General features: G+C 44.0%; 2 protein-coding genes across 10 annotated transcripts in view; one reads left to right on the top strand and one right to left on the bottom strand.

The window, feature by feature from the left end:
- The window catches only part of SPAG9 (sperm associated antigen 9), a 60931-nt gene extending 47320 nt beyond the window's left edge, over window positions 1–13611 (bottom strand). For all 5 annotated transcript variants that reach the window (XM_027880604.1, XM_027880605.1, XM_027880608.1 and 2 more), the window contains exons 1-2: window positions 13306–13611; window positions 6863–6983 (exon numbers count right to left, since the gene is read on the bottom strand). In XM_027880604.1, the coding sequence (XP_027736405.1) occupies window positions 6863–6983; window positions 13306–13611 (427 nt within the window). The remainder of the gene's footprint in view (window positions 1–6862; window positions 6984–13305) is intronic.
- Window positions 13612–15363: 1752 nt separating this feature from the next.
- On the top strand, window positions 15364–21751 carry LOC114055941 (nucleoside diphosphate kinase-like). Of its 5 annotated transcripts, none has more exons than XM_027880626.1 (6): window positions 15364–15480; window positions 16547–16614; window positions 19682–19814; window positions 20350–20451; window positions 20803–20915; window positions 21251–21751. In XM_027880626.1, the coding sequence occupies exons 3-6, from the start codon at window positions 19686–19688 to the stop codon at window positions 21366–21368; spliced, it is 462 nt and encodes a 153-aa protein (XP_027736427.1). In that variant the 5' UTR covers window positions 15364–15480; window positions 16547–16614; window positions 19682–19685; the 3' UTR covers window positions 21369–21751. The 5 variants fall into 5 exon arrangements, with proteins under 5 accessions (XP_027736427.1, XP_027736428.1, XP_027736426.1 ...); XM_027880625.1 differs by lacking the exon at window positions 15364–15480 and adding an exon at window positions 15927–16268; XM_027880627.1 differs by lacking the exons at window positions 15364–15480; window positions 16547–16614 and adding an exon at window positions 15926–16268.
- The last annotated feature ends 573 nt before the right edge of the window (window positions 21752–22324 follow it).

Here is a 22324-nt window from a genome sequence, read left to right as displayed (position 1 = left end):
CAAATGCAGGTTCCCACACCAAAGTTAAGATACAGATCCAGCAGGACCTTGTGACCTACAAAGCAGTTGCTAAAGAGCGCACACATGACCCATGGACTGAAGTTGTCAGACAAGTGTTTAACCTGGAAGTGGTTAAGACCTGGAAATCAAAGCAGCACAGAAAACTGATTTGTAAAACAAGAGATAAATTCAACCCCTTGGCAAGACCGACATCCTCAAGTGGCTCTTATTGTGAACTACAGGTCTAGCTCTCAGTTTAATAAGTAGGGCACTTTCAATTATGAAGATAATTTAGCTGTCAAGAATGCTGTGTTGATAATAAATATCAACACATGCAGCTGCAATGGTCTTACCCTGACACTTCTGGACTGTTCAAGTCTGAGCGATGTCTCAGGTGCACAAAATCCCTGTGACTTGTCACCAAACACCTGACATAAAACTTGAAGGAAATCTCCTTAAACATTTTGATGCAACCATTTAATATAAACACAACCATATGCCAGGAGATTAAGGATACATACACGTCAACTTCTACAAAAAAATCAAGTCAAAAATTCAACTTCTTGCCCAGTCTCTGTACAAAGAAGTGTTTCACTGAGAAAACTTTAGGTTGACTGTTTTGCAAACAGTGGGATACTCTGTACATTTGGCTACTGAAGCCAGTCCTTTTCTGAGAAAATCCACATGAAGTCAGTGTGAAAAGAGAAGCCATAGCAGACTGGATTTGATTTTAAAGCCACATAACCAGCGACAACTCAGCAGTGTAAGAGTCTAAGAGGCATTTAAAGCCATTTTCTTAATTGCTGTAACATTTACAGCCACAGGATCATTATAACAACCAAACTCCAGCACCTAAACCACTAGCACAATGCTCTCAAAACGTACCTGAGCAGTTAATTATATGCCAGTGGATTTCAACCTCCTCTCATCACTTTTGTTCAGGTATATTAATAGCCAAGTTTAAAGCAGGCCAACCACCGCTCTAATTTCCTACTCCATTTTATTTTAGCCTCGAGTCCTACAGCCTGGCTCAGTGCAGGCTCTGGAACCAGCTGTACCCCCTGCTCCATCTAGTGGGCTGCTGGCTCCCAAAATCACACAGCAGGGACTTGGGAATAAGATGGGAAAGTCATTGAGAAATGCAGTCAGAAGCAAACCTTCCTTTCAGGTGCAGACTGATACTCACACTTCTCCTCAAAGAAAGATTCCTCAGGTGTAGGGAATGATACCTGAGGCACAGGGTAGGAAAGGGCAGAGTGAATCTGCCTGGTAAACAAACCAGTGATGATGATGATCATCAGAGATGAGAAACAACCAGACTGAGAATAAGGGGCAAACAGCTCCACATTTACTAATCAAGTAATACAATATCTCAAGTTGTTCTGTTCTTTCCTTGCTGGACATCAAATTAGTTCTGCTGTTCTCAGTCCTCGGAAATGCAGTAGTAACAATCCAGATCCCCACTGAACAAACCTGTATTTTTCAACTTTCCAGGATCTATCGAACAGCTTCCCTGTATTCTTTAGAATAAACACTATTTGAGCCATACCTGGAAACAGCACTTACTGACAGAGGTGTTTGATGCCACCTTGGTTATTTACAATCACCAGGTGCACAGATCAAGTCAAGTCTCAAAAAAAGTTAAGCTTCACAGCTGAAAGTTCATGCCACATTTTCCCTGTTAACTATAGATCCACATAAATTGCTGCTGCCCCTCTGTGCAGGTGTATCTCAGATACTGGATACCTTCAGACTGTCTCCCAAGAGGCTGCCTGGGTGTACAGTACAGCACTGCTGGTATCCAGAGAGCTCAGAGGAAAATAAAATATCAAATAACATCTGCAGAACGTTCACAGCAAAACCTGGTCTTGCATTTCCTCTCGAAGCAACAGCTCTGTTTAGAATCCGAGGAAAATAAATGTTTTTAGGTCAGCTGCCAAAGTGTCTGTCTCATATCCCAAATAAAACCTTGGGCAAGCAACAGCAGCACGATGTCACCTGACATGGGAAATACAATCACCCCAGCAGTTGTGCCACAATATCTGCAGCTGAAGATCAAGACCTGTTTCTTGGGATTATGTTTGTTTGGGTTTCGTTTTGTTTGTTTGTTTGTTTTGAAGTGATTTGTTTGGGCTTTTTTACAAATATAGTTTTCCCCAAATATAATCTAACTTGAGCACAAATTCCAAAGCTCATGTTTGATAAACTGAAGTATGGAAATAAATCTGTTGTCTTCTCAGACGCAGGATGTTCTCTGGGTTGTACTTTAGCATTAGGCAGATCCAGAAAAGGAACCAAATCTTTCAACTCCCACAGCCTACCACCTCCATCAGAAAGCACTTCAGCCACGCAGACATGGTGTTTTTCAGATCCTCTCATAAATAAGTTACTTTGAGAATGATTTCTCCAGAAAGCTTACTCCAAAGCTGCTCCATTCCCATAGTAACTCAAAGTACACTACGGTCATCTTTTATTAAAAAAAAAAAAAAATTTAATTAGCTTACAGCCTGTAATATAGAGAGAAATGACAATCCCAAAAGGGGAGGCAAAGAAGGGGACTAAAACAAACCTCTGTAGCCCCCCCAGAACTCACTGGCACATCACATGAGCTCTGAGAGGCTCTTACCCTTTTCTGTAACTGGAGACTGAGCAGTATCCCAGGGAGTATCATGTGCCTTCACGGAGTATTGCTGGCCAACTGAGCTGCATACTGCTATGACAAGTTTTTAACAGCTCTGTGTGCCTGGTTTTGCAGATCCAAGGTTGAAATTTCAAATATTTTAATGCTGCAAACCCATTATGAGTAAAATTAGGGGGTGTCGCCACAGCAAAGACTTGAAATAATGTGAAAGTCAGATACATTTGAGCTCTTGTAAGAAATGTTTAATTCTTTAATTTAATAAGATTGTATCAAAGACAGGTGACTGCCTCAAGCACGATGAAGGGAAGAAGGAAAGAATTTAACTGTTAAACTTGTATTTATTGAACACCTGGCATTGCCATGCTCAGTGCACCTCCACAACATTCACAGGTGCCCTCTGCTGCCAAGAACAGAAAACAATACATGAATTCTAAAGTCATAAAGCCAGAAGACACAGGCTGACAATCAGTAAAAATTTACTAAAAATCCCCAGCAAGAGCTCCTAAAAACTCTGCCTGTACCAACATCAGCCCTAAACAAGTCCCCAGGAACTTTGTGCTATTTAACTTGTTTTACCTTCCACAAGCCACAGAGTCCCAAGAGCACGGGTGGTGCCTTCCCTCCCCTCCCTGCACAGACAGCACAGACACCAATGCCAGGGCAGGGACAACCCAGGGGAAGTTACAGAGGGGAGCAGCACTGCAAAACAAGAGCTGGACCACAGAGCCTCACCACTGCAGCATATTCCTGCACTCAGACACTGCAAATCCTTACACCTCTGCTCTCCTTTAAGCAATTTAACGAAGTTTAATGAATTATCCCAGGATGCCACACACTGCACCATTTTTTGGCAGCAAACTTGACTCAGGCAACAGTCACAGCCCACCAAATATCAGGACCAGGTGCTGTACGTCATGCAAGGCTGGTAACTCCATGTGCATCTGCTCCCACCATCCAGGATTTCATCACCTGCTGGGGCTCACAGTCTCCCTGGCGGTGCCACCAGGTCATGCCGTCATCTCTCCCTCCTTTCATTTCCTCCTAGGAAAGCACAAACCACGGTACTCCCCTCATTCAGGAGGTACTTGACAGCAACTGTTCCAATTTCTGATGCAGGGAAAAGAAGTCAGTGAACCACAGCAACTTAGCAACTGGTTGACGCAAAATAAGCTTCTCATTTCACTTCTTTAATTTCAAAGGGCAGATTTATTCCAACCTGGCAGGTTGAATACGAGGTTATGGATGTAATCCCACGGGATAAATTCAAGTGCAAAGAAACATGTCCTTTTCTCTTTAGCATGACAATCACTTAGACTGCACAAACCAGTACTAACAGTTCAGGACAAAACAACTATGGCTTCTTGAGCAATCTCAACTGGCACACGTTTAAAGATCTACAATCATGCTGAACTCGACCATGAAACTCCAGAGCTGCCCCATCCCAGGGCTGACAAGTCTTCACCAAATCCTCACAACTGATGGTGTTCAAGAGAACAAATCAGAACTTTAAAAAGGACAAAACTTGTTGTCACAGCCTTTGCTTATTTGAGGAAAAAAACCACACAGAGCACAAGGAGTTTACATGGAGCAAAAAGCCTTGTAGTCACAGTACAAGGTGGGATCACGTTTTACCTGTTTTCTATTCTAATCCATTAACCATGCCATGAACTCCTCTTGCCATCTCAGACTCTGCACTCCAAAGCCAGGTTTTATTTGCTTACTTGCTCTGTGCCAGGCATTTGCAACTCCCTCCCATTACCAGTGATAACACTACCACTGTTTTGAATGTTGACGTGGTAACAGTTGGCAATACCAGAGCCTAATTTAGATGCACAGGCAGTACTATAGGAAGTAGAAGTGAAAAAAGAAATATAAATAAGAGATTTGTAGCTGTACCCAGTGAATTAAAGTGACACATTGGTATCTTGGTATCATGGTCTTGTCTATAAAACAAAACAAAGCAATGCAGCAGAGTTAGGTTACTTCAGGAATACAGACACGAGTATAGTTTTCATACCTTAGAAATTTGGAGCACTAAAAAAACCAGTTCACTTGCATAATATTTGTTAGGTGTTCAACAAATGTGCTTCTGTCCCCTTTGATCTTGCTCTGCATCAGCAGCATGTCAAATCTTCCCAGCAGCCTTTCATGTTGCCCCAGACAGCTTATCAACCCAAAGCATAAGCAAGACTCAATGTTCAACCCAGCCCCACTGTTTCTCCAAAGATACAATTTTGCTATCACATGAGTTTTTTCCCTAAGAAAAAGATTTTTTTTTTCTACAATAAATAGATTTTGGAACTGTTTAAAAGTCAATGCTCCAACATCAGAGCTTTATGTAGCTATGATAACTGTTTTTAACAGTATTATTTCTTACAAAAAAAGTAGTTCTAGCCAACCCTCAGTGGTTCTACTGGAACAACTGAGTTTCTTGTGCAAATGCTTTCATTATTATCATATATACACATAATATATAATTGAAAGTTTAAAATCATGCATTGCCTTGAATATTAAGCTTTCAAATACAACAGAGAATTTCACACAAACAGACTCATGGAGCAACATAAAATGGTTTTATCAATACATGGCAAGTGCAATTTCTAGAAGAGAAACTCAAGGTATGCTGCCACGTGCATTGCCAGAAACCCAAATGATTTTTCTTTTTTGTTCAACTGGTTTGTACTTTTTATTGTATTGACAGAAAAAGTAATGGCCTATAGGGCACGATGCAATCTTGATGCCATAATCTTGTTGTCAGAGTGCAGGGTCTCCCATTGACAAGTTGTTTGGGCTGTGGGTTTAGAGCACGGGCCTTCTGGAAACAGTGTCTTTGTTACCAAAACAGACCACTCAACTCTTGTCACAATGTTTTCTTTTCCCCCTCTTCTCCCGCTTTTAAACACACACACAATTCCATTCACAAGAATCACAGCGTTTCTGAGACAAATCTCTGCAATGTGCTTTACAATTATCCATTTTAGCTTGACTTGATCTATAAAGATACACTCACAAAAAAAGAATCATCCTGGGCCTCACTGGGAAAGACTGTCTGAAGTGTTCCTCCATCACTGCCTGTACAGAATCCAGGAATATTTTAACTGCAGTGGAACTGAGGTAGTACATGTCTTCAAGATTTGCAAACACCATTCTAAACCACTCAAATTTCAGGAAGATTCAACTCTACAGGCCACCTGTGTTGAACTTAACACTACTGGACTAACACTTCTACCTTGCCATAAACTCACTCATGCCACTGAAAATTCAACTTTACAGGAATACCTTAAGTTGGAAAAGAGCTATAATTTGCTGTGCTGTGGGCAGGAAATGTGGCTGGGTAGAAATAAGGAAAGCAATAGTAAAAAGGGGCTATTTTGACAACTGGCACCCTGCTTTTAGAAACTGATCTTATCTCAGCCTTGTCACAGTCTCACTTTACATTCCTGCATGGCCCAGCAATAAAAGCTATATATTAACTCGTGAACACACCAGTCTTACATCAACAGAAGGCAGCTTAGAAGTGAGAAGCAGAAAGGCAGAAAAACTGGTGATGGAGTTTCATCCAATGACTGTGTACCTGAACAAAAAGCAGCCCAGCAGAACGTCTACACTACAATATACTTTCAGTGTTTCAGGAAAACTGATCAGTCATCTTTTTCCAAAGCTTACACAAGTTGTTTTTTGGGTTTTTTTTAATAAATTACACAGAACATCCCTAAAAAGGGAAGTGTTCTTCCTGAACTCTTCTGCTATAAAAACTAAATGCCTCATAAATAATTCAGGAAAAATTATATAAAAGCTAATGAGAATCAGAATCAATGCACTTCTTATCCCAGCTGTGCTTCTAAACCCAAAGAGACTACCTTTAGTTTAGCACAGACACTGTTTTAATGGGGAAATAAATAGCTTATTTTATCATCACTAACAAGGGAGTAAGTCCTAAGTATCTCCTGAAAAAGTTGCTAAACAAGAAAATAGCACAGTCAAAAAGGCAAGCAAAACAAGCAGGATACCAGAAGAATCAGATTACGAGTCACAAGATTATATTTAATTTGTTCGCCTTAATTCTAAGGAAAACAAACTTGCACAAGAGTTAAACCCAGTTATCTGTCAAAGTACAGGAGTCAGATAGCACAGATATTTAGCATATGTGTTATCACTTTACAGAACAAAACTTAAAATGCACTAATATCACTCACAGGGAGTGCAGCATATTTTACTTACTTTGATCAGCATAGTTTTTTGCTTTTAGTTCAAGTTGTCGAGTTTGTGACTCCAATGCTTCCACTCTGGTCTGTAAGTCCTTTTTCTCTTGCTCTTGAGAATCTTCAAATTCAATGAATTTCTAAACAAACAAACAAACAAACAAAAAAATCAAAGAGTGAAGTTAGACCCATAAATTAATTACAGGTTTGGGGTTTTTTCTTAATCCTGAGTAAGGTTCTTTCTCCAAAGAGAATTATACAGTCATTCCTAGGTATGTTCTTTCACTTCAAGCAGCATGTAGGGAGCAGCACAACAGCCCTTCACAGCCAGGAAGGTGCAAGCAGGTTTCCAAAACACCTGAACAGACCCACAGGTCACATTTAAACTCAAAGGACTATTTCAGACCAGGTCCATCCAACACCCAAGCTAGGATGCTCTGTGTACTAACTAAGTGCCAACTACTTCAGAGAACCTGCTTGGGATTAACAGAAATATGGATTATTTCATTATTTTCTAACTTCATGTACAACAACTGCCAACATGTGAATACCAGGAGTGTTGGTGCCCTCAGTTTGACTGAGCAGCAGTGAAGTTATTTCCACCTGTAAGCCATGAAGGTACAGACAGTGCAACAGGGTAGCAGTAGCAGTGCCAATCAAAATTACATGCTATCTTTTCATTCCCACCAAACTTCTGTTATCCTTAGATAGGTTATAAATGCTCACAGTCTTCATCAAACACTTAATAACCATCTCCTACAATCTGTCAACTGCACAGAAGTGTCTTTATGGGCACTCTGCAACTGTGCTGATCACCTTCACCTTCTGCTACCTTCAGCTGCCAACTTTGTGTCTCACAATATTCTGCAGTTCTATGACGAATCTATCACTGTTTACACTCCACAATATTGAAATTACCAAATCACCATTATAGTAGTTTTTAAAACATATTTTGCTGTTTCTCACGACCAACAAATTAAGGAGTTCAATGTGTATTGGCAGCACAAAGAATATTTCTAATAGCCAGAGATGTCTGAGGTCATGCAGCACTCTGTGCTCTGCACTGCAAGGAAGGCAAGGCCACCAACACAAGTTATGCACAAGGTTCATGGAACAAGGAGGAAAACTGGACCAGAAGCCTCTGGAGAAAAACTCTAAACATCCAAGGGTCAGAAAGGAAGCTGCAGCTGGGCACCACATGGAAGCAAAGAGATACTGGAAGCAGCAACTTTAAAATAGTATTGTGATTTGAATATTTTTTTCCTATTTATTGCTAGGAAAAATTAGTAGGGAAATTGCTTCAAACGCTCACACATCAACTATTAACAAGCTCCTACTACGTTTTAGCCAATGTGATTTAGGGCTTTCACAAAAGCAGAAATTCTTAACCCTATGAAAAGAGCTTCAGTTTAGCAGGGCCATCAGAAGCAGCCCTGCTTAAAAAGTACTTCAGATGTAGAAATGCAGCAAAGATCTATGAAGTGGAACAAGAGTTCCTTTCAGACAAGCTCTCACAGCAGCTATCACAGGACTAGGCATGGTGTTCATATGACTGTGCTTGAAGCTACATCACAAAACAATTGGGGAACAGCTGACAGCAGCCCAGGTAGCCCTGCTGTGGGGCTAAATCACCCTGAAAATCCTCAGATGTGCAGAAGTCCTCCTGCCTCCTCAACACAAAGTTTGGGAATATTCATTTGTTGATGTAGTGTTGAAAACCTCAACCTTTAGGCTTGTTTCACACCTCCTTTGTAGTCACTGATACCAGACTTTTGCTCCTTTTACATTAAAGATTCAAGTCATGTCTGGCCCATTCTTAGCAGACTCCCTTTTCAAAAAGGGCTTCAAAGTCTGACGCAAGTTTGGCACTGGGGCTAAAGACCAACACAGTTTGTTACCCTAAACATGGGAAAACATGAAAGAAGAATTATAAAACTGTAACATCTTTGTTTAGTTGTTTCTCTGATGATTTCCCAAGTCAGACATGTCTCATAGCTTGCAAAAGGCCAGTGACAATTATGAATAAACAGTCATTCAGAGCCATCAGTGTCATTGTTACTCATGAAACTAAAGACAAGTATCATTTTGTGTTTCTTCTCAAGTTCTTCAACTGCAAGTAGGAAAACTTGTTTTGTCTACAACAGTTTTGTTACCTTCCACTAGTTTGCCTTCATTTGCCTAAAGTTTGAATTTATGTTACTAATTCTTCAAAGCATTTTTGTAATTACAGATGTTTTTGGTTTTTTTCACCCTACCTGAAAACCAGACCCGATCTGATCAAATCAGGGACTGAGGACTTTAGACTTTGAATGTTTCTATTTGGTTTCATTTCTCCTTTCAGTGATAGTATTATCACAGCCCCAGCAGATTGATCATCCCACCCTGACTAAGCCTGCATGAGTATGATGGAAGGACTAGTCAGATAAACCACCACAGCAGCCAAGGACAGGCTGAGCACCCAAATAAAGCGACTTTTTTTTAATTTATTTATTTACATTGACAATATACTCAAATACTGCATATTGCTTGCATTGTTTAATGTAAATCCAGCAGCATATTAAGCACTTAATACATGGATACTAGACATCCTCTTATTTCAGTCCCAGCCACTGGTTATACAAAATACTGACACAGACAAAAATCTAGGTTTTCCTCATTCTAAGTGACATCCTGTCTGGGCCACAATGATGTATCTTACAACTCTAATGAGAAGTGAGATTTTTTTGACTTTTTTTTTTTCCCCAAGAACAAGCTGAAGGACACAAGTTCATCTTTAAAACAATCAGACCAAATTACACAAGATCACAGAAGATACAGCTAGAATGATCCTTAAAAGGTCATCTTGTTTCAAGGCTCTGATGTTCAGTGTTAATTTTGATCAGGCTATGATGAGGTGGAAGCACAGGATGTGATGCACACCTCCCTCTGCATGTGCCTGCTGCTGAAACCCAAGCCTGTGATACCTTCAGCAACTATGTTTGGCAACTCCCACTTAATCCGTCCCATTTTCTCCAGGCAGGATCAACCATGTCATTTCAGACAGACCTTTGTCCAACCTGTTCTTAAAGAGCTCCAATAAAAGTGTGAAAAGTCCTTCACCAGTTAGACTCAGAAGCCTTTATGTCATCAGTTTCAAAACTACTTTAAAGTTTACAGCGATAATTGCAAATAAATACGAACCCAGACCCCAGAGTGGCACATCACACACGTTTGGAGCCCTCTCTCAACCACTGAATCACTCAGCAGCACGTTACTGGCCAAATGAAACATTTTTTCCTCTATTTGTGTCATCTTCTGTCTCTTTATGTTCAGACTTATTTTCCTGTCACACGACCCAGGTGCAATACTGAGCGTATCCGATGTCAGGTTCCCACCCACTTGGCAATCTTTATTATCCTGTGACATGTCCTTCAGTAGCTTGCACTGCAATGATGCCAGATTCCCAGCCACTGGCATGTTCCTCCCGGAGCAGGGAGAAAAAAAATCAACTACACAGCCAGCTCAGCTGAACTTGGGGCAGGGAAAAATACATATAACTGAAAACAACCCGGTAACTTCCACATTATTTTACACCTTTCTGTAAACTGGATCCCAGTTTTGTTCTCTCAAATAAAACATACTTAAACTCTTACTGCTGAGTGTTTACTTAACATACAATCCTAAAGAAGAAAGCTAACTTTGGGAACAGTAAGAAAAGGCAGACATCAAGTTCACGCTATCACTTAAACCAATTTTTGTGGTGGGAAATCCTTTTTCATGGTTGCAAAATATTTCAAAAACAGTTTAATCCCACCAGCAGCAGAAAAGCTAAAAGATGCATTAACTTGACATGGCTAAAAGTAGATTTTATCCCGTTGCCAAGTCTACACAGAACACCTGCCAGCCATACCCCCAGGACTGAAGCAGGTCACGGCTACAGAAGGAACACTTAGGGTGTGTAAAAGAACCCCAAGTGCTGGTTCCTCTCCCACTTCTTTGTGGCAGGACGTGGTGCCTCCCAGTCACCAAGTGGGAAGGTAAGTTATGCAGAACTGGAAGCAGAACAGCAGAACAGCTGGTTCCTCCATTCCTTCAGCGATATCACAAAACTTACCCTATTAAAAGTCAGACAAGGCACTTCACAGCAACTACAAAAATTGGGACTGTTACCCACAGGACTGAGAAACAGGCCCAGAATTTCCATTAAGGTGACTCTCAAAAAAAATAAATTATTTCAGTAGTCTACAGGCAACAACTTTCATGACGTTTCTGTAGTAACGCTTTTTAAGCACAGCAAATAAAGAAAGTGAATTAGGACAACGGGGTAAAGAGATTCCTATGCAGATAGTAAACTATTAATGTTCATTAAGACACTGCTACACACAAAATTTCCTACAGTACCAAGCAGAAAGTAAAAGAAGGTATGTTAATTCCTCAGGACAGTCACAGCAGATGACACAGGTTGCCCAGAGAAGTTGTGGTTGCCCCAGTCCTGGAAGTGTACAAGGCCTGGTCAGATGGGGCTTGGAGCAACCTGGGATAGTGGAAGGTGTCCCTGCTCATGGAATGAGATGAGCTTTAAGGTCCCTTCCAACCCAAATCATTCTGTGACTAGATGATATGAAAAACTGAACTCAGTAGCTCAAAATTCTCCATTTTGCCATTACCCTACATAAGCAACTTCCACAATGAAAGAAAAGAAACACACTAAGCCAGCAACTTCCTGTCCACGAAAAATAGTGTTGTATTCCTGTTCCCTCCTTGTATTTCAACCCCATCAGGCTACTCCAGCATCACAAAAATAGCTGTAACAATCATGCCTGACTACAACATGTGCCTCTCCTGAACATGCCACTCTGTACCTGACAGACACGTTCACACCTGTACAGCCCAGTGACCTCAGCACATCACAAAAAGGACCTTTGTGCTTAAAATGAGAATATGATCTGTGGTCTACCTGCACTTTGGAAAGCATCAGGAAGCTGTCTAGCAGCATGAGTGCTGGGTTTTAAACTGCATAATGCTTGTCCCCTTAAGTTAATTTATCATGACACACAGAAATGGAGATGGCACTACCAACACAGGCACTACAGCTCCTTAAGAACCACAGCAACATAATTAACCCCATATTCTCTTTCATCATGTTGGTACAGTTTTTGTTCCACTGCCCAAGGTCTTCTTTTTTCAATCTGGCAAATGCTGCTTGTGTTTCAAGCCTGATTGATTTTCCTGTGAATTGTTTAAGAAAGTATTTATCAGTCCCTTCCTATTCCTCCCAACAGAAATATGTTTTCCTAAAAAGCCTTGTACGTGCAGCTTGTGTCAAAGCTAGTGATTAAGTCTTTATGCCAACAGTCCCCTGACTGAAGTCCATAAGGCAACATAAAACAACCACGTTTCACAAGGAGGATGAATGGTAACTCAGACCAAGAGCTGGGGGGGCATCATCCATACCACAGCACTTCATAACTAAGACCTGGAATAATAATAAGCAGACAACATTTTGCACTCATTTATAACCGAAACATAAATGAATGTTTTTACATGGTTAATGTTTTTCAAATTAAGCTTTCATTGTCAGTGTTGTCTTTACCCTCCATATCACTATTCCTCTGATTTTTGGAAAATTTACAAGGCAAGCACAACAAGAGAGATAAGCACGGGACAAGAAGTCTGGAAATAGACTTGTAAGATGGCTTGTTCTATTACAGATAATGCTGTCAATCCAATTTCCTTCAGGAGTTTGGCAAGACAATAGAGCTGGAGGAAGTTATCCTGCACAGCTGCTTTCTATTGCATTGTTTTATAATCTCACCGGAGACAACGCTTTGTGAGTTTATTTATGCCAAAGTGATTCTTAGTACAAAAATTGAAATAAGCCCATCTAATAGCGACTCTGTCTCAAGCCAGAGCCGATGTCATTGAACAGTCCACCACCACCTGTTGCTGCCTGCGGCTTGATGCACCGGCTCCGAAGAGCTTCAGCCTAGACACGGTGTATCTCTGCGGTTTTCGGAGTGCATCGCCACTATTTTTTGTAAATACCCTCTAAAAGGCATTTACACCCATTGGTCTCGACATCCAGCTCCCGGCACGGAGCGCACCCGGAGGGGCCGCGACAGCGCAGCGACCGCACGGGTCCCTGTTTGCTGTGCCCGGGGAACGCTCCGGAGGGGCTATCCGGGATCCCTCCGGGAGCAGACGCTGCGAACACCGAGGGCACAGCGCGCCCGAGTCCCGCTGCAGGCCGAGCCGCTCGGACCGGGCAGGGACGGGGCGCTCCCTCCTCCTCCTCATTCTCCTCCTCCTCCCGGAGCGGCGTCGCGACCTCAGCTCGTCACCGGTGGCTCCGGCCCCTCGCCCAGCCCCGGCTGGGGCTTCCCGGGCCCCGGTTCCCCCTCGCCGGGCCCCGGTTCTGCCTCGCCCTCCGCCCGGGGCGGCCCCAGCCCGGGCAGCGCCGCCGCCCCCGCGCTCCGCGCTCACCTCCTCGGCCTGTTTGCGCAGCGCCTTCTCCCGCTCGTACTGCGTGAGCAGCTGCTCGTTGTCGTCCCGCAGCAGCTCCAGCTCCACGCTGGTCTCCTGGCTGTGCGCGCACACCGAGTCCAGGTTCTCCAGCACGGCCACCACCAGCGGCATCAGCTCGGCCACCACCTCCTCGTCGTAGCGCCCGATGAGCCGCTCGAACTCGCGGTAGATGGAGCCCGCCAGCCCCGACACCCGCTCCGACATCATGGCGGGGCCGGGCCCGCCGGGGTCCTCCTGGTACACCACGCCGTCCGCCAGCTCCATGGCCGCGGCGGGGGAAGCGCGGGGCCCTGGCGGGGCCCGGCGGGGACGGCGGCGGCTCCGGGCTCGGTCCGGGCTCGGTCCGGCCCCTCCTGCGGCGGCGGCGGAGCCTCGGCCGGGGCGGCAGCGGCGCGCGCCTCTGACCTCACCCGCCGCGCCGGGCGGGGCCGCGCCGTGACGTCAAGAGGGGGCGGGGTTGTGTGGTGCGTGACGTCACGAGGGGCGGGGTATGTGCGGTGATGTCATCGAGCGGGCGGTGCTGTTTGGTGACGTCACGGGGGAGGTTCCCGCATGGCTCCGGTGCTGGGAGATGGGAAAAGCCGAGCCGAGCGGGGCTGGGTCATCCCGTCCTGTCGGGGACACGTCGGGGGCCACGGAGTCACGGGACTATCGAGGCTGGAAAAGATCTTTAAGATCGTCCAGTCCAACCATCAACCCAGCACTGTAACCACCAAACCACCAAACCCCGTCACTAAGCTCCTCCTGAACGCCTCCCATGGTGGCTCCACCACCGCCCTGGGCAGCCCGTTCCAATGTCAGAACAGACGGACAGTGGGAATGTTTTTTTCTGGTATCTAAACTGAACCTCCCCTGTCTCAGCTTAAGGCCATTTCCCCTTGTCCTCTCACAGCAGACGAGACCCCACCTCGCTACAACCTTCTGCATGGTTGTGGAGCGTGATGAGGTTCCCCCTGAGCCTCCTCTTCTGAAAACCGAACACCCCCAACTCCCTCAGCCGCTCCTCATCAGACATGTTGTCTGCTGTCTTCACGAGCTGTGTTCTCCCTTTCTGGACACGCTCCAGCACCTCAGTGTCCTTTGGGAAGCAAGGGGCCCAAAGCTGAACGGAGCACCAGTGCCGAGTACAGGGGCACAATCACTGTCCTGCTCCTGCTGGCTACAGTATTCCTGATATTCCTGATACAGGCCAGGATGCTCCAGGTCACCGGAGAGAACAGCCCTGCCCGTGGGCAGAGCTCCCAGTTGGGGTGGGAGATGCCAGGCGGTGCCGTCTGGCGGCTCCCGTGGCAGCGGTGGTATTTGTTTATCGCACCCACGGAGGCATAAATAGATCAAGTGATTCACTGGGGGATGACTGGCAGAGATAGGATTTTAGGTCCCGGATTTTGGGACTCCGCAGCTCGCAAGCCGTGCTTGGAAGTGCTGTATTGGCTGTATTGGCAAAAAGGACTTTCAGTTCTAATAAGGTCTACGGATAAATCAATATCAGAAATCCTGTTTTCTTAGCAGTAATAGAGATTAGAAGACATCTTGCACATGCTAAGAGAGATTGATTTTCCTAGGATTTGGAACAGTGAATTCCATTCTGGATCATGTGTTCCGTCGAGGAACAGTGTGAGCTGTTTTAGACATTCAGGTTCAATTTCAAAGGACTGAGATTGAAAAGTTTCAGAGTTGCTTCACATCCCTCATTTTACATAGCACCATCCAATTTAGGTTAGAAAAAATCCCAAAGGTCATCAACTCCAACCATTAACCCAGCACTGCCAAGGCCACCACTAAACCATGTCCCCAAGTGCCACATCTGCACGTCTTTCAGGTCTCTCCAGGGGTGGTGACTCCACCACTGCCCTGGGCAGCCTGTGCCAGGGACCACACTCTCAGTGAACAAACATTTCCTAATATCCAGCCTAAACCTCCTCTGGCACAATTTCTATCATACAATTCAAATGTGGGGAAATCCTTGTTTTTAATTAAGTGATATTCCATGTACAGGGAGCTGAGGAATCCACTGGCCAGGCAGCAGCCCAGGAACAAAGAAATGAGTGTTTTAAAAAGTGCCAAAGCTCAAGAAGTGATGGAACTCTCAAGTGTGGTGATTGCATTCAGTTCCACTGGAGAGCAGCAGAGGTTTGCACTGTATTTTCTCTCATTTGGGATGGTTTTGAGACAGAAACTGTGCTTTAAATGCATGTGCTGTGATCTCTTTTTATGTACTCAGCTAGTGAGTCTGCGCAGGAATGACAAAGGAGAAAATACTTCAGCCCCATATTTTTGATTTCTTCTGAGTTCTGTTTAGACATCATCCTCCTAAGCTAATATTTTGACATGCTGCAGCTACTTAAAATACAAGTTTATTTATAATCACAACAGAAGTAAAGCTGTTTGTCTTTCAATTCTGACCAAAAATTTACATAATTTTAGCTAAAAAATAATTCTAAAAAGACAATGGGTGCTTTCATACATCACCTCGAGTGAAACTTTCATTTAAATTATTGGAAAAGATTCCAAAGAAGATATTATTTTTCCCTATTTCTCTTTAGCAGTTGTCCACTGAGGAAAAACTGCAACTCCTCCGTGTTTTTCTGCTGTTTGCCACAGATTAAAGCCTTCCCCAGCCACAGGAGTGCCGTGGGAAGCCGTCCCTCGGGATTTCTCCCTCCCTGTGTGGGTCATACACAGTTCCTGTTCACCTCGGTGGTTTGTGTTGTGGGAGGCACTGAGAGCCCTTGGGGTAGCAGTTATTGACTAGAGTTTTTTCTTTCCTGAGCCTGAATAAATCCTGCAGGAAGGCTGCAAACAGCCCAGGTGGAGAGGGAACTCCATCCTGCCCCCGCCGGGCAGGCCACAGCTAATTATGCCGTGAACTCTTAACCTGGACCTCACCACGTTGTTGTTCGTGTGTAACTCTGCACAACGTGAGGACAGCTCTAAACAACTGCAGATTATTGTGAGGATAAAAGCACCAATCCCCTGGAATCTTGCAGAGATCCTTTTGTCTGTGCAGGGTTTATAGCCACTGACATCCTGCTTGGCAAAAGGCACAAATACGTTACCTCAAAGACGTGTGTTCTGACAGACGGCAGAAGTGGGTCAAGGTGTCTGCTGACAGCCTTTAGCAAAGGGGTCTCTGAGGATATGCTATTTTTATCCTGTCTCTGTCAGGAAAATGTATGGATGTGGTTTTCTTTCCCAGACAGAGCAGGTGCATCACTGAACAAGCTGCCGTTGCCACCGCGGTTGCAGTCAGACTGACAAGCACAGGTAAAGGGGACATTTGGGTTTTTTTCTAGTCATATGGGGGTTCTCTAGTGTGGGATAATGAAGTATTTAAAAAGATGGAGAGCAGAAAAGTCACCTGGGAGTTTAAGTGGTGTAAAAATGTGTCTTATTGACAGTCTTACCACAGTGATCACATTTTATGATGTGCACCTTGCACTCAGTGTGAGATCAGAAACTCAGGGATGAATTAAAAATTGAAGGCGGTATGGAATGATATTCTAGTTTCTTTCCAGGAGATTAAGGGACCCTGATGACCTGCCAATTTAGCAAATGAATCAAGCATATGAAACAGCACAAAGAAACCTGATAGAACTGTCTTTGTAGCTTGAAAGTGGTGGCTGTATGTGGTAACTAGCAGAGTAAAATGCCACCACATTCTTGGGGAAAGAACTGACTGACAAATAAGTTTTCTGGATAATAAGAAAAATCACATTACCTATCCCTAGAAAAAACAGTTATCTTGAAAGTAAATTGATTTGCAATTTACCAGGGAAGAAAATAAGCCCTTGGATCAGTCTGGGATGAGAAGAGCTTACCTGGGACTTCACACAGAGGAAGAAATTTTGGTGAAAGCTTAATTCTGTGGTGCTTTACTTCTTAAAGCACAACAGAAATTGAGGTAAAGACTGATTAATGACAGCAGCACTCAGCTAAATGAAGAGTAGTAAAGCCTTGAACAACAAAACATGTCAGACTGAGGAGTCTGGTTATAAGGAGCAGGCGGGGCACAGCACAAAATGAGAACCCCCCAAATGTGGTACAGGCAGAGGCTGTGAGCTGAGATCAATGCACAGATGGGACAAAACCACCCAAAATAAGAATTATGTTTGAATTCTTCTGAAGTCTGGAGACATTCACAGTCAATCTTTTTCTTCGGGCCTGTTTTAAAAAAAAATCTCTGCTCATTTTAAGGAATGTGTAAACAGTTTGAGCTCAGCAATTACACTTCATTCACTCACTGAGGACTTTGCAGGGGTTTACTTCTCTCCCATGATCTGCCTGTTTTTAGGAAATTATTTGTGTGGACTCTGCTTCTTCACATTTTAGATAAACATGTAAATGTCAATGTAATTTCGTGATCTGGTAGAACTTTCAGACAGCAATAAATCTGCTCATTTATACAGTAAAAATAACAAGGAAGCCTAAGTTCTGTGGTGTTTCATGTACCACATGATGCACATCTTGCTCTGTTAATCATGGATTAATCTCAGAAGTGACAAAGATGACCCTTATTTAATGAGGTTAAAAGACTTGGCGAAGATCACAGAGCAGACCTATGGTAAAGCTGGAAATAGTGCTTGCCCACCTTAGGGCAAGTCCTAAGCTTTAATCATTAAATGGCATAGATTTAACAAGGCTGTAAATAGATGTCCTGTTGCTCCTTTTAAGTTCATATTTTTCCAAACATCCTGTTTCTAGAGACCTTTTTTTTATGTTTAAGTATTATTTTGCCATAGTGAGGATTAGAGCATTAGTTTTAGTAGTATAAAACATCTCAAAGAAATGTGTATTGAAACAACAGAATATAGAGGATTGACACTGTCAGGGGAATAATCAGAAATTTTAAGTCCAAAATAACTTCAAGGGGGACTTGTTAAACAATGTTTTTAAAACATCATTTATTAAATCAGACATCTTGGAAAAATGAGTCCATCATACCATGATCATACCTGGGGAAAAGAAACCTGAATCTTAGTAACCATATAAATAGATACTTATGCCAGATCTGGAGTCTCCCACCAGAACTAAAAGTAGCACATGGATGTGTCATGGAATGTGGCAAAGAAAAGGGATCCTGAATAAGGAAATCCATGCTATCAAAAAGCTGAACTTCCCCCTGTTAAACAGCAGCAAAGTCCTGCCCAGAGGGAAGGGAAACTTTGCTCTCAAGAAGAGCCAGGGAGTGGAGCCCAGGAAGTTCATCCCAGTTTGGGAAACAAAAGCAGGACAAGCACGGATTTCCGTCCAGATGCTTTATCCTCAGTTCTCTGAAAGGCAGTAAAACGCGAAAGGCAGAACAGTTCAGTTGTCAAATTGATGAAAGGTCTTTGGGCTCAGAGAGCCAATACAGTATCAAATATAATAATATTCAGTATAATGATGTAGTATAACCAGCAAAACAACAACACCACCAACATTAACAAAACTAATGGCCTTCTTTAAAGCAGAAACTTAGAGCAGAATAGTATGATAATGATATTTTTATTGAGGTAATATTACATGCCTTCCGTTATATAAAAAACAGGATCCAAAAAAAAACGGGATGAAAAGCTGGAAGGGCTCAGCCTGACATCCCCGGCTTAGGGGAGAACAGACACCCGGTGGGTGCCGGTGTGACCCGGCCGGGGCTGGCAGGGAACAGGATACCCCAAAAGCCTTGGGCGGGTGCGGGGCGGGCCCGATGCGGGTGGGGGGCGATGGAGGGGGGGGAGCAGCGTCCTCTGCAGGCGGGAGGCCGCGCTGTCCCCATGGCAACCGCGGGGGCGGGGGGGAACTCGGGGCTAAGCCGGGCTGGTCCCCGCGCAGACAAAGCGGTGGCAAAGCCACCAGCGGGTGACACGGGCTGCAGGAGCCGCCGGGACCTCCAGAGGGTGAGGCGGGAAGAGGGGGCAGCGGGAGGGTGTCCTGGGCAGAGCTGGGCAGAGCCCCCAGCCCCTCATCCCCGCGGAGCATCCCCGCAGCCCCCCGCGCGGTGTGTCCGCGCTCCTCACCCGCGCAGGGGCGCGGAGCCCTCCGGCCGAGCGGGTTCCTCCCGCTGAAAACTCCTCCTGTGTGGATTTATTTATTGCACGGCGCTGGGAGGTGGATCCGCGACGGTCTTTACCTTCCCCTCCGTTCGGAGCTTTGCTGATTTTAATGCTGGCTAATTGTTTCTGTACTGGGAAAACTGCTTTAAACTCGCTCCCGCAGCACTTGTGAAAACCTGTGTGCAGCGATCGGTGGGGACCGTGGGTTACCGTCCCTAAGATGCAGCCGATGTTACGGGAGACACAGGGCAGGGATTGCCCTTCCTGGGATAACGACTTCCCTTCCCTCTCTCCCCCCTCAGGACGATGGCTTCCATCGAGGAGCGCACCTTCATCGCCATCAAGCCCGACGGAGTCCAGAGGGGGCTGATCGGGGAGATCATCAAGCGCTTCGAGCAGAAGGGATTCAAACTGGTGGCCATGAAATTAATACATGTAAGCTCTCCTTAATTGCTATGTCTCCCCTTTGTTTCATATCACTGGCAGCCTTCAAATAAAGCAGCAGCATGATGGACCAACAAATGTAGACTGCAGAATATTTAAACCTGAAATTTTGAGAAGTCTTGTTTTGGGTGTTTCTGGAAAAGTTCCAGTTCCCAGCTCTGGCTAAATGCTTTAGGCATGCTAAGCATGCTAATTTTAGTAACCTGATGTCCTTAGCCTGAAGAGAATGTTTCAGGTGCATCCCATGCCTAATAAACATCTCTGAATATCTTCCACAAATCCCAGGTCACATAAACCATCTGTACTGGTAGCAGACACTTTTCTAAGCTCAGCTGTGGTTAAAGCAAACAGTTCAAATTCATATAGACCAGAAGTTGCTCCAAGGAAGATGCTAGAAATTCGGAATTTTGAAGTGCGTGCAAGTTTCCGGATTACCAGCGCTCTGTGCTTAATCTCTGTGATTTCACTATGCTCTTAAGTTCTTACAGTGAGCTTTTTTTGTTTGTCTGGCTGGTTTTTAACACAGGCCTCTGAAGACCTTCTGAGAGAACACTACATCGACCTCAAGGACCGGCCCTTCTATGATGGGCTGGTGCAGTACATGCACTCGGGACCTGTTGTGGCCATGGTGAGTCCCTGACAGTGAAGCTCAGCTCAGAAAAACACTGCTTGTCTTACCTGCAAAGAGACTGTGGTACCTATTGAATTCTGGTTTACTTTTGAAAGGACCTAAAAACCTAGATTCAAATACCGTAATTAAGAAGATGTGCTGTTAGAGGAGAATGTCAGCAGACACTTCATGAGTCTGACAGAAAAATTGGAGATAAAATATGTCTCACTAAAACAAATATTCAGATGGTGACTTTTGCCATGATGGGCAGCCCTGTGTCCTTGTGGAAAGTATCTGCTGCTAAGATTTAATAATCTCAATGAATGTATTTTTTTTTTTAATTTTTTTAAATTTTTTTTTTATTCTAAGGTGTGGGAAGGTCTTAACGTGATTAAGACAGGAAGGGTGATGCTGGGAGAAACTAATCCATTTGATTCCAAGCCTGGCACTATTCGTGGTGACTTCTGTGTTCAAGTTGGAAGGTATGTTTTGAAACTCTTGATATCATTCAAAGACAATAAATATCAAGTGTTCTGTCATGATACATGGAGGAACTGTGCTCCATCCTTCTCTATCTTACCCATGGAGCTGCCCTTCCCTGGGCCCAAGTAATGTTATGCTCTAGGGATGGAAACTGAGTCGTGGTTGTCCCCATTGACAAAAATAAGGAGCAAAGCTGGGACTGTGCTGTGCCTGCTGCAGCTGTACAGATGCTTAAAGCTCCTCTCCCTAATGCAAACCACTTCTAAACAAGAGGCTTGCTCTGTTTTGAGTTTGAGGATTCTCTTACTCTTTTATCCACCTTTTATTTTCCCAGGAACATCATTCACGGAAGTGATTCTGTGGAAAGCGCTGAGACAGAGATCAATTTATGGTTCACTCCTGAAGAACTGGTTGATTACCGAAGCTGTGCTCATGAGTGGATCTATGACTAACACTGAGCCTGCATCTTCTGATATCCCTACAGCCCCTGAGCAGCTGCCAGCCTTTAGCTATTCCAAAGCCCTGGTAGAAACCTCAGAAATCTGTGAGACTGCTCTGTTGTTGTGAACGTTAAGTAGAGTCAGTGTTTGCTGCTGCTTTGATTTAAAAGCTGTGAAGTTATAGATGGAATTGTACTTTAAAAAAAAGCTGCCTCTGGGGTTGAGAGATATGAGATTAAAACACAGAGCATATGAAAAATATATATTTTCCTGGAACATTTTATAGCCATAGAGAGTATTTTGGTAAATAGAAAAATTTTTTTGTTGCTGTTAAAAAAATATCCAATAATTCAACGTGCAAATGGGTTGGTGTTAGCAGTTAACTTTATTTAAATGTTAAAGGACAACTGGTGGTATGTGAGTATATTGATAACATGTCCAAATGTTGAGGTCTGAATTTGATATCGTGTGTGCCCCATGCCCAAAACAGCTGCAGAAAAAAAGCCTGTTTCTCCCCCCAAAACGCTCTATGGCCGTACACAGAGCTCAGCTCTGATTAACATAACAACTGCCCTCCACACTAACAGTTTTACCTTGCTTTCCACCCCCCGCCCCCCACATGGGATTTATTTAGCATTTTAAGGAAAGATTAACCAGCCAGGCTTTATGAAATGCCCTTTTATGTAAAAAGAAGATTAATGTGAGGATGAATGAGGGAGATCTACCTTCAGCCACTTCACTGCAGCAGCCCCCTGGCACTGCACAGAGCAATAAATGATGTTTGCTTTGCTGGCTGAACAGCTGATAATTTAGGGTCTGATAATTTAGGTTTGTTCTCATTTGTGTCCTTTCCTTAGTAGTTGGCATTACAAAGCAAACTGTCCTTGGATGAAATGTCTCAGAAGTGACTTTGGCAATATTGTTTTGTATTAATTTAATGATGTAAAGAAGTACAGTCAGAATAATGC

The sequence above is a fragment of the Empidonax traillii genome, unplaced genomic scaffold (assembly GCF_003031625.1).
Source record: "Empidonax traillii isolate 1590-97213 ecotype Southwest subspecies unplaced genomic scaffold, ASM303162v1 scaffold73:size1297144, whole genome shotgun sequence".
NCBI lineage: Eukaryota > Metazoa > Chordata > Aves > Passeriformes > Tyrannidae > Empidonax > Empidonax traillii.
The sequence above is the reverse complement of the archived record's forward strand: the minus strand, read 5'-3'. Positions and strand labels throughout refer to the sequence as shown.